At 43.2% G+C, this 12,624-nt stretch overlaps 1 protein-coding gene across 4 annotated transcripts in view; it reads left to right on the top strand.

The window, feature by feature from the left end:
- The window catches only part of LOC106586852 (VPS10 domain-containing receptor SorCS1), a 165,880-nt gene that overhangs the window by 122,724 nt on the left and 30,532 nt on the right, over positions 1-12,624 (top strand). For all 4 annotated transcript variants that reach the window (XR_001324265.2, XR_006761805.1, XR_006761806.1 and 1 more), the window contains exons 8-11: positions 118-207; positions 2,718-2,897; positions 7,193-7,339; positions 8,587-8,689. Coding sequence is in view for 1 of the 4 variants with exons in the window: in XM_014174576.2 (XP_014030051.1) it covers positions 118-207; positions 2,718-2,897; positions 7,193-7,339; positions 8,587-8,689 (520 nt within the window). In the remaining 3 variants the exon portion in view is untranslated. The remainder of the gene's footprint in view (positions 1-117; positions 208-2,717; positions 2,898-7,192; positions 7,340-8,586; positions 8,690-12,624) is intronic.

A 12,624-nucleotide genomic window follows, 5' to 3' on the forward strand; every position in this document is an offset into this window, starting at 1 on the left:
TACGTTTATTGGAAATGTATTATAACAGATTATATTAATCAGGGCTTTAGTATGTAGTATGGTTGATGGGTCGTATATCTTGAATGCGTTTTCATTCAATGGTTTCATGACCTGCAGGTGTCAACTGGTGGGCGTCCAATCTACTACGTGTCAGCCAAGCGGGAAGTCTTCACACCCATGAAGCTACCCAAGTACACCTTGCCTAAGGTATAACCCACAGACCCACATGGTCATACAATGGTCGATCAACATTCCAGGATAGGAGCAGAAGCAGGGAGACAGAGTAGAGGGAACAGAAGCAGGAAGACTGAGTAGGGAGAACAGAAGCAGGAAGACAGAGTAGGGAGAACAGAAACAGGAAGACAGAGTAGAGGGTGCAGAAGTGTCTAGGGCTCATGCCGGGAACAAACCGGGATCCCTGCTGCAGGAGGAAGTATATGGTTCCGGAAGCGAGAGTGTTATCCACTCGACCAGACTCCGGTCCAGTGGTTATATATCTATGTTTCAACCTACCTTAAATGCATCAAAAGAATAATCTCTATGGGAATTCAAACCTAAGCCATCATGAGACCAATACTGGAAACAACACAGGTAGCTTTCTATCCAGCATCTCTTTGTTATTTATGAGTGAACTGAGGCCAAAACCAACTGCCGTTATTTCTGCCATTGTTATTCAATGCAGCTATATGCTTGTGGTCTCTCTTGTGGCCTTCCCGCCTCTCCATTGACAATTAAACATGTTTCATTCAATCAAGCCATGGGCCATCCTAGTCTCTCTCTCTCTCTCTCTCTCTCTCTCTCTCTCGCTCTCTCGCTCTCTCTCGCTCTCTCGCTCGCTCTCGCTCGCTCTCGCTCTCTCGCTCTCTACACACTGAGGTGTGCAGGCGCAGTCAGAGGTAGATGAAATTCACTAGTGAGAACAGCTTGTGTCCCTCTGTGTTAGTGCGGGCCGACGAGCACACAATTCAAGTTAATAAGTGCAATATCCTCCTCGCAGGAGTTACGTTGGTGAGAATGAGGTCGGATACTGATTTATTCTTATGATTAAACCCAGCGGGGGTGGGATGGGTAAATTGCGTAGACGGAGGTTCTCGAAAGGCCACTGTAATACACCCGTTAACATATTACTATTAACAGGCGTTGATTTTGGGTACATGGAAATCAAAACTGATTCAAAGTGTCAATTTTTAAGGTTAATCAAGGGAGAGGTTAGATTCGATTGTAATTTATGTTATTTACTTGTGATTATGCGGCGGATTAATTAGAATGCATTCTAAATAAACTATCATCTCCATTGGGGAGCTACAGTAGTTAGAGAGAGTACCAAATCAACATTTTATTTAATCAGATCACTTACTTCTGAAGCAGTAGATTGTTTTCCTGTTACCTTACTGGTGAAAAGGAGGGGGAAGCTATACATTTCGAGAGTTACATACTGCACCACCTCTGTTCATTTGATAATTACATGGGGATTTTAAAATTGGAGGTGTGAGTTTGAGTCTGTGTTGCTTGATTCTCTCTTCATTAAGTTGTTAATTCCAGTGTAATTTCACTGTAATTACTATTGTGTAATTATTCTATTGTGTAAGTGAAATTACAGTTGGCCTGCATGTCATTAATTAAATCTGATTGTTTCACCAATGCAATCTATTTGAAATGGTTAGCTACCAACTAATTATTGAATTGTAATTAAACAAAATCGCTGTAAAAATGATTCATTTAAATGTTCATTTAAATGTTCAATTAACTTAGTGCACCAAACATTGAGTTGCCCTCAGAACAGCCTCAATTCGTCGTGGCATGCACTCTACAAGGTGTCAAAAGCGTTCCACAGGGATACCGGCCCATGTTGACTCCAATGATTCCCACAGTTGTGTCAAGTTGGCTGGATGTACTTTGGATGGTGGACCATTCTTGATACACACAGGAAACTGTCGAGCGTGAAAAACTCAGCAGCGTTGAAGTTCTTGACACAAACCGGTGCGGCTGGCACCTACTACTATACCCCATTCAAAGGCACAAATCCTTTGTCTTGCCCATTCACACTGAATGGCAAGAATACACATGTCACGGCTGTCTGAAGGATGGGACCAAAGCGCAGTGTGTGTATCGTTCCACATTTTATTTCAACTGTGAAACTATGCAAGACATACAAATACACTAATGAACAAAATAACAAACCGTGACGAAGAGGTGCAACATACACTTACTCAAAATACAATCTCCCACAACCCCAGGTGGGAAAAACAACTACTTAATATGATCTCCAATTAAAGACAACGATGACCTCTAATTGGAGATCATCCCAACAAAAAAGAAACATAGAAATACAGAAACTAGAACATAGAAAATCTATACTAGTCACGCCCTGACCTACTCTACCATAGAAAATAACAGCTTCTATGGTCAGGACGTGACAACACAATACTTGTCTCAATTTTCTCAATGCTTAAAAATAATTTTATCACCTGTCTCCTCCCCTTCCTCTACACTGATTGAAGTGGATTTAACAAGTGACATCAATAAGGGATCATAGTTTTCCCCTGGTCAGTCTATGTCATGGAAAGAGCAGGTATTCCTGATGTTTTGTACACTCAGTGTATATTAGTCTGTAATTAATTACAGCTTGAAAATGTATGTATTTGTTCCAATTACATGAAAAAGTATATATGCAACTTATTGTCAAATGTAACCCGCTGACATTCTTTCTCTGCTAGGATCTGCATGTGATCAGTACGGATGAGAACCGGGTGGTTGCGGCGGTGCAGGAGTGGAACCAGAACGACACCTACAACCTGTACGTGTCAGAGACTGGAGGGGTCTTCTACACCCTGGCCCTGGAGAACGTAGTCAGCAGCATGGGGCACGAGGGCAACGTCATGATAGACCTGTATGAGGTAAATATACAACATCATGGTAGACCTGTATGAGGTAAATATACAACTCCATGCTAGACCTGTATGAGGTAAATATACAACATCATGATAGACCTGTATGAGGTAAATACTGTATACAACATCATGATAGGCCTTTATGAGGTAAATATACAACGTCATGATAGGCCTTTATGAGGCAAATATACAACGTCATGATAGATCTCCTGTGCATGTACAAAGTAAATATACTGGAGAGAAGGTAGATGTACCTGTATGTGTGCCTGAGGCTGGTCTAGTAGTGGGTAACACTGCTGCCTGCAACACATATACTTCATCCTGGCTCCACGGCTTCTCTGAATCTTCCTCCCTCTCTGTCTCTCTGCTCATCTCTACCTATCTCTGTCTCAATAAAATAAAAATACTGTGAAAAATAATATATATACTCAGCAAAAAAAGAAACGTCCCTTTTTCAGGACCCTGTTTTTCAAAGATAATTCATAAAAATCCAAATAACTTCACAGATCTTCATTGTAAAGCGTTTAAACACTGTTTCCCATGCTTGTTCAATGAACCATAAACAATTAATGAACATGCACCTGTGGAATGGTCGTTAAGACACTAACAGCTTACAGACAGTAGGCAATTAAGGTCACAGTTATGAAAACTTAGGACACTAAAGAGGCCTTTCTACTGACTCTGAAAAACACCAAAAGAAAGATGCCCAGGGTCCCTGCTCATCTGCGTGAATGTTCCTTAGCCATGCTGCATGGAGACATTTCACGATCTGACCTTGGAGAGCTGTGTTTTCTCTGTTTAGTTAGGTCAGGGTGTGATAGGTGGGTGGGCATTCTATGTTTTGTTTTTCTATGTTTTGGCCGGGTATGGTTTCCAATCGGAGGCAGCTGTCTATCGTTGTCTCTGATTGGAAGCCATACTTAGGCAGCCTGTTTTTCCCTTTGTTTTCGTGGGTAGTTGTTTTCTGTTTTGTTAGTATAACCTGACAGAACTGTTGGCTGTCGTTTTGTTTTCTTTGTTTAAGTGTTTTCATTAAAAGTAAAGATGAGCACTCAACACGCTGCGCCTTGGTCCCCTTTATATGACGACCGTTACAAGACATGAGGACTGCAGATGTGGCCAGGGAAATGAATTGCAATGTCCGTACTGTGAGACGCCAAAGACAGCGCTACAGGGAGACAGGACGGACAGCTGATCGTCCTTGCAGTGGCAGACCACGTGTATCAACACCTGCACAGGATCGGTACATCCGAACATCACACCTGCGGGACAGGTACAGGATGGCAACAACAACTGCCCGAGTTACACCAGGAATGCACAATCCCTCCATCAGTGCTCAGACTGTCCGCAATAGACTGAAAGAGGCTGGACTGAGGGCTTGTAGGCCTGTTGTAAGGCAGGTCTTCAGCAGACATCACCAGCAACAATGTCGCCTATGGGCACAATCCCACCATCGCTGGACTAGACATGACTGGCAAAAAGTGTCATGGTTTTGTCTCACCAGGGGGGATGGTCGGATTTGCGTTTATCGTCAAAGGAATGAGCGTTACACCGAGGCCTGTACTCTGGAGCGGGATCGATTTGGAGGTGGAGGGTCCGTCATGGTCTGGGGCGGTGTGTCACAGCATCATAGGACTGAGCTTTTTGTCATTGCAGGCAATCTCAATGCTGTGCGTTACAGGGAAGACATCCTCCTCCCTCATGTGGTACCCTTCCTGCAGGCTCATCCTGACATGACCCTCCAGCATGACAATGCCACCAGCCATACTGCTTGTTCTGTGCGTGATTTCCTGCAAGACAAGAATGTCAGTGTTCTGCCATGGCCAGCGAAGAGCCCGGATCACAATCCCATTGAGCACATCTGGGACCTGTTGGATCGGAGGGTGAGGGCTTGGGCTATTCCCCCAGAAATGTCCGGAAACTTGCAGGTGCCTTGGTGGAAGAGTGGGGTAACATCTCACAGCAAGAACTGGCAAATCTGGTGCAGTCCATGAGGAGGAGATGCACTGCAGTACTTGTTCTGGTGCAGCTGGTGGCCACACCAGATACTGACTGTTACTTTTGATTTTGACTCCCCCTTTTTTCAGGGACACATTATTCCATTTCTGTTAGTCACATGTCTGTGGAACTTGTTCAGTTTATGTCTCAGTTGTTGAATCTTATGTTCATACAAATATTTACACATGTTAAGTTTGCTGAAAATGAACGCAGTTGACAGTGAGAGGACGTTTCTTTTTTTGATGAGTTTATATATGTATACAGTGAATATACTGTAAACAAAGCAGGAGTGTGGTGAAGGAGCATGCTTAATGTCATGATTGATCTGTAAATACACTGGAGAAATGGTTAATACACATACAGGTTCACAATGCAGAAGGGTGGCATGTAATGTTAGAAACGGAGGTGGTTTGTTCGAGAGTGTAACCTTGAGATACCAATTGCCTTCATCTTTCATGAGACCGGAAGTGAATTGTTGCCTCTGGAGCTAGGCTCTGGAATACCTATACCACATACTCTAGTGGTACAGTAAATAGGCCCAGGCCTATAGTAGGCTTTGAAGTGTGGCGTCCCTGTGGGGCCATGATATCGAATGCAACCAGAGTTGGCAGAAGTACAAACTATACCGTTTCAAGGTGTTCGACCCCCAAGCACTTTGATGTATTGAATGATTTCCAATCACACAGTTGACAGATGGAATGAATATATCACTGATAATAACCATCAAACACAGCCTCGTTTCAATGCAATCTTCCCAAATAGACCTATTCTTTCTCTATATTACCTACTCCAGCAATATTAGATTATTTTGACTAGCGATCAATGTGGGAGAGTTTGAGAACCAGGAGGTGTAGAGAATAAAGTAATCTCCTGTCACATTTGGAAGTAAACCGAGTTGCTGTTCCATTTTCAAAGGCGCTTTGGAATGAACACAGAAGCAGTTTCAAACTGCTGACGCGCACATTCTTTTCTTTGATGAATAACTGCAGACATTAGCTTACATACCTGATACAAACGTGGGGCCCCGCTGTACACCAGATTGCCAGGGAAGAAAATATCAGCTCCATGGAAAATTAAATAATTAAGCTGTTGATGATATACCAGCCGTGTCTAAGCCCCTCATTTGGCCTTGAGATCGGCGATAGAATCAAATCCAGTCCCTTGATTGGGGTCGGGGACCTGAAACATAGCATATGCTAAAATCTGAGCTCCAGGCGAGATTGAAGTATCTGTCAATTATTGACGAGAAGGGAGTGCTTGGCAGATGCATGTGAGGACTTCAACTCAATTTCATATTCAGAGTTATTTCCCAAGCCCCCCAGTCAGATTAACTTAGGACACACGTATCTTACTACATACAGAGAGTCTAGAGTCTAGACGATAAATCGCTTCTTACTTATTTTGTAATAAATGGCTTTTAGCGAGATGTTATCACGCTTTTATGGTTATAGGATGTGTGTGTGTATCGCCAGAGGGGATCTTCTGTAATGTGCATCATAATATATTGTGCTCTGCTTAATGCAGGAGAAATGATTGTGATACAGATGTCGGATCTTAATTTGTTCTCTCTTTTGTTGCTGAGAATTTTCCTGCACTGCAGAAAATGCAGATGAGCTTTGTGATTTACATAAATTAACTGAAAACCTGCACTAACACGCGGTTATGTAGCCCACTTTTTGCCAGCTAATAGCCTAACCACCGATCAAGCAACATTGTGGACTAAACGTTAAAATCCTGTGGCTGCAGGATTATTTTGCCTTGACAATATATGTCTAATTAAGATCCTGCATCTGTATCACAATCATATCTACTGCATTAAGCAGAGCACAATATATTATGATGCATATTACAGTAGATCCCCTCTGGCGATACACACACACATCCTATAACCATAAAAACGTGAATACATCTCGCTAAACACCATATAATATATGTTTGTATTACAAGATAAGTAAGACGTGATTTATCATCTAGACTCTGAGAATGCGTAATTTTAGTCAGGTATTTTTGTCTCTCATCCATTATCTTGATGAGACAGCCTGGTTTCGTATTTTGTTCATAAAAAACTTACATTTTGCACTTTTTATGTTAATAAAAGACAAAAAATAACATAAGATCACTTTTAGTTCAGAACAATGTGTCTGACCATTTCCCTAGAAATAGGTCTAGAACCTTCCTTGAAGTAACCACTCATTATTAGACCAGCTACAATTTGGTGCTGATAGCAGGATATAATAGAAGTATTACATCTTTACTTCTTTTAGAAGTATTACATCATGTTTTCCCTAATCTCTATCTCCTAGGTGGCGGGTATAAAAGGGATGTTCCTCGCCAACAAGAAGATGGACAACGTGGTGAAGACTTATATCACCTACAACAGAGGGAGAGACTGGAGGCTACTGCAGGCTCCCACTGCTGACCTGAGGGGCAACAGTATCCGCTGTGAACTAGTGAGGACACGCACACACATGCCCACGCACACGCATGCCCACACACACACACACACACACACACACACACACACACACACACACACACACACACACACACACACACACACACACACACACACACACGGATACACACACACACGGATACACACACACACGGATACACACACACCACACAAACAGATGCAAGCATGTACCAAACACACATGGGTACACACACACACACACGTCATAACACTGTTGGACTTGTCAACGGGGCCTTGTCAGAAGTTGACTGAGCCGGGCCGTTGCCGCGGTGCTGAGGTGGTGAGGGAAGGGGGATGGAGCTCTGAAAGAGCACTGCTCGTCAAAGCTGAGCGCTCCGGAGGTTGTGCAGCGGAGGATGCTAGCGGAGCTGAAAGGTCAGCCATTTTGATTTTGATCCAGTCCAATAAACTGATCTCACGTTTAGAGCTGGAGATGTGTCAGAGAGAGACAAACTATGCCTTTCTTTTCTTTGTTTCTCCACAAACTTGGGTGTTGATTGTTCATGCTAGCTAATAGCTACTTTCATGGCCAAAGTTGAGACCTTTGCTGTATTGTTTGTGGATATCAACTCTATTCGGGGTCTTTCTAATAGTTAAGTGTGCTGGCCGTCTATAAGGCTCAAAGTAACACAGATTTGCTTTAATGGTCAGCTTTATTACAGTGTGTATTATAGATACAGGTCCCAGTCAGCCAAGGGGTAGAGCATAGCCCCTTTTTAGCTACCTTAATACACCCCAAAATAATTACCCTTTGATAAAGTAATTAGTGATTCAATAGCGCACCTTGCCTTCCCCCAATATTATGCAGTCATTTGTCAGAAAATGTCAACCTTTTAATAAACCTCTAAACACAACACACACAACACACACACACAACACACACGCTCGCAGTACTGGCATTTGCAGTGTCCTAATGAGAATTGTGTAGCTAAAGGTTATTCCAATCAAAACTAATGGTCGAAGGAGCCAATGGGGAGTAGTGTTTGTGTGAGGATTTATGATGGGGGGGTGTGTATGTGCAAATGCGTGCGTGTGTTCCTGTGTGTATGTGTGCGTGCATTCATTTGTGTGTCAATAAATCCCAACTCGATGGCCATTTGCTTGGGGGTCTTCTCTAATGAGTGTTTGTTTGACATACAGTTAAGTCTATTCTGTTGACAGATCTTCCCCCTCCTTTGTTAATGAGTCAGGCTAACTGTTCTGTTTGTCTTTCTTCCCTAGCCATACTGTTCCCTACACCTTCACCTACATGTGTCGGCCAACCCTTACACGTCGGGGAATATCGAGAGCAAGGACTCTGCCCCGGGGATCATTGTGGCTTCAGGTAGGTGAACATGGGATTTTATTTAAGGTGACAGTGTGGATTTGTAAAGTTATGTTTATTGTGTACATTTTGTGAAGCTCAGATACTTGAGGGGTTTCTTTGACTTTATGAGTTGAGTTTAGACAATTTGCATACTTTATCGTTCCGGGAAGAACATATAGGCCTGTATTAAAGTTTTCAAACACTGGCAGTTATACAACTTAGGGGCTTCATTCATGTTGCAAATATATCCGGATTTAAATTATGTACTCAGCCCAAAGCATTTCCTGAAAAGTTTCTGATCCAGCATACTTTAGGACGTCCATGCATAATATTTGTTGTTGGCCCATACTGATGTCCCCGCGCTGTCACCACTGTGCGTTGTATACAGATGGATTTACTAGCTAAGTGCTACACTTGGGAATTCTAGAGTGGGACAGCATCTTCAGAGTGCCTGCTGTTCCTCTTAAGTGCCTTTTCTTATTCTCCTCCAGTCACTGCCTGACTAGCGCCCTTCTATTGTCTTTTATATTGTGCTGTATGTAACTGTTGACTCTTCGTGACAGACTGCTTATCACTGGCTATACATGGCCCTTTCAGTCAGATATGACAGTCTCCCAATGCACATGAACAGAGATTAAATATATGGTTTCGTAATGGTAAAATACCACCTTTGCCACCCAACTGAACATGCTTCTATTTCAGGGAAGTTAGGAACCAATATACACAGGCAGTTTCAAACAGAAATTTGCATCCTGTAGCACAAACTCAAAAATGTTCTGGGGCACTGTAAAGTCCATGGAGAATAAGAACATCTCCTCCCAGCTGCCCACTGCACTGAGGCTAGGAAACATTGTCACCACTGATAAATCCACTATAATTGAGAATTTCAATAAGCATTTTTCTACGGCTGGCCATGCTTTCCACCTGGCTACCCCTACCCCGGTCAACTGCCCTGCAACCCCCACAGCAACTCGCCCAAGCCTCCCCCATTTCTCCTTCAACCAAATCCAGAAAGTTGATGTTCTAAAAAATCTGGACCCCTACAAATCAGCCTTTCTAAGGTCTTCGAAAGCCAAGCCAGATTACCGACCATTTTGAATCCCACCGTACCTTCTCCGCTATACAATCTGGTTTCAGAGCTGGTCATGGGTGCACCTCAGCCACGCTCAAGGTCCTAAACGATATCATAACCGCCATCGATAAGAGACATTACTGTGCAGTTGTATTCATCGTCCTGGCCAACGCGTTCGACTCTGTCAATCATCACATTCTTATCGGCAGACTCAAAAGCCTTGGTTTCTCAAATGACTGCCTCGCCTGGTTCATCAACTACTTCTCTGATAGAGTTTAGTCTGTCAAATCGGAGGGCCTGTTGTCCGGACCTGTGGCAGTCTCTATGGGGGTGACACAGGGCTCAATTCTCGGGCTGACTCTCTTCTCTGTATACATCAATGATGTCTCTCTTGCTGCTGGTGATTCTCTGATCCACCTCTACGCAGACAACACCATTCTGTATACTTCTGGCCCTTCTTTGGACAATGTGTTAACTAACCTCCAGATGAGCTTCAATGCCATACAACTCTCCTTCCGTGGCCTCCAACTGCTCTTAAATGTAAGTAAAACTAAATGCATGCTCTTCAACCGATCGCTACCCGCACCTGCCCGCCCATCCAGCATCACTACTCTGGACGGTTCTGACTTAGAATATGTGGACAACTACAAATGCCTAGGCGTCTGGCAAGACTGTAAACTCTCCTTCCAGACTCACATTAAGCATCTTCAATACAAAATTAAATCTAGAATCGGCTTCCTATTTTGCAACAAAGCATCCTTCACTCATGCTGCCAAACATACCCTCGTAAAACTGACCATCCTACCGATCCTCGACTTCGACGATGTCATCTACAAAATAGCCTCCAACACTCTACTCAACAAATTTGATGCAGTCTATCACAGTGCCATCCGTTCTGTCACCAAAGCCCCATATACTACCCACCACTGCAACCTGTACGCTCTCGTTGACTGGCCCTCGCTTCATACTCGTCGCCAAACCCACTGGCTCCAGGTCATCTACAAGTCTTTGCTAGGTAAAACCCCACCTTATCTCAGCTCACTGGTCACCATAGCAGCACCCACCTGTAGCACGCGCTCCAGCAGGTATATCTCACTGGTCACCCCCAAAGCCAATTCCCCCTTTGGCCGCCTTTCCTTCCAGTTCTCTGCTGCCAATGACTGGAACAAACTGCAAAAATCACTGAAGCTGGAGACTCATATCTCACTCATTAGCTTAAAGCACCAGCTGTCAGAGCAGCTCACAGATCACTGCACCTGTACATAGCCCATCTGTAAATAGCCCATCCAACTACCTCATCCCAATACTGTATTTATTTATTGATCTTGCTCCTTTAAACCCCAGTATCTCTACTTGCACATTCATCTTCTGCACATCTATTCACTCCAGTGTTTAATTAGTATATTGTAATTACTTCGCCACCATGGCCTATTTAAATAAAGGTGAAATAAAATAAATAAAAGTGATAATGCCCGAGAAGCCGCTGTTTGGAGGATATATTGGCACGGGTGTTGTTAGTCCCGAGATGAAGTCAATCACTTCAAACTGAAGCTGGAAAGACTGCAAACTAGCTACATTTTGTTTCATTTCACCTTTTTTCAATTGACATTTCTTTGTATACATCTATAAATATTATGCCAGCTAATTCATGATTTCGACTGGCTGAGAAACGTTGCCAGCCTGCCTGTCTGTCTCGTCCCGACTCCCGACACATTCATTACTATGGGACAGCTGGAGATTGAACTTGAGTATTGAATCAATGAGAGACAGACAGCAAGGTTTCTCTGCTGTTGAAAACTAAATGTTAGTCTAAAAGAAATGTGAGATAATGTCTAGATGCTTTTTATAGTGGAGATCAAGTTTATAAATTGCCTGGCTGGGCTGATGAGAAAGTGGATTGCACAGTCCGATGGAACAGAGTAAATAGGTATTTTAACGTCATAGATTTAGCCGGTGGTAACTTGTGGAATTGACATCAGCTGGAATGCGGTTCAGGATTAGACCCACCCTTTGTATAAAAATTGACATTTGTTATATCGTTTTTTTCCTTAAACTAAACAACCAGCCCTACCATTCACAGTGAGTTTTTCTCTTCCACGAAAACCTAGGTGGCAGCATGTCTGTGTCAACTCAAATTTGTGGCCAAACACAGGAAACCATATTCCAGAAACTCACAGTGGTGCCCAAAACTATACCCATCACAGTTTAGCCCTTTATGGCTGCCGACTGGGAGTCCGGGCACAGGAGTGCATGTCCGCTCGATGCACTCATCATCTCCCCACCGTTAGTGGAGTAAAACAAACACCACAGGAGGATCAGAGACTGTGTCGTGCCCCAAATATCACCCTGTTCCCAATATAGTGCACTACTTTTGATCAGAGCCTATGCACTAAATAGGGAATAGGGTGCCATTTTGGACTCAATACCAGCATCAGTCTCAGAATGGTTTCCCATTTTAGCTGTAGGGCTTTTAATTCCGGCTGGGCTAGACTAGTCTATGACATATCTCCACATGCCTTAGAAGTCAGGAGTGGGTCTAGTCTACTACTAGACAGTGCCATGTGGTCTCTGGAGAACTGAAGGGCTGGGACTTTATGGGGTAGTATAACTGGCATAGTATGACAGAAGGTCTATCGCTAGTACAAGTACAATTGTTATTACAGAACATCTCTGTATCCATTATATAGAATATTATATCCATAATGTAACTGACTGTGTTTAGCTGAGTCATGGCTCTGGGACAACAGCTATGGGACCAGTCATTTATTTACATACAAACACACAAATCGTTATTTCACATCTCTGTATCCATTCAAAGTAGGCTATTGTAACCGACAGTGTTTTCCTGGGTCATAGATCTCTAAAGCAACAGCTGTACGGA

The sequence above is a fragment of the Salmo salar genome, chromosome ssa02 (assembly GCF_905237065.1).
Source record: "Salmo salar chromosome ssa02, Ssal_v3.1, whole genome shotgun sequence".
In the NCBI taxonomy this organism is placed as follows: domain Eukaryota; kingdom Metazoa; phylum Chordata; class Actinopteri; order Salmoniformes; family Salmonidae; genus Salmo; species Salmo salar.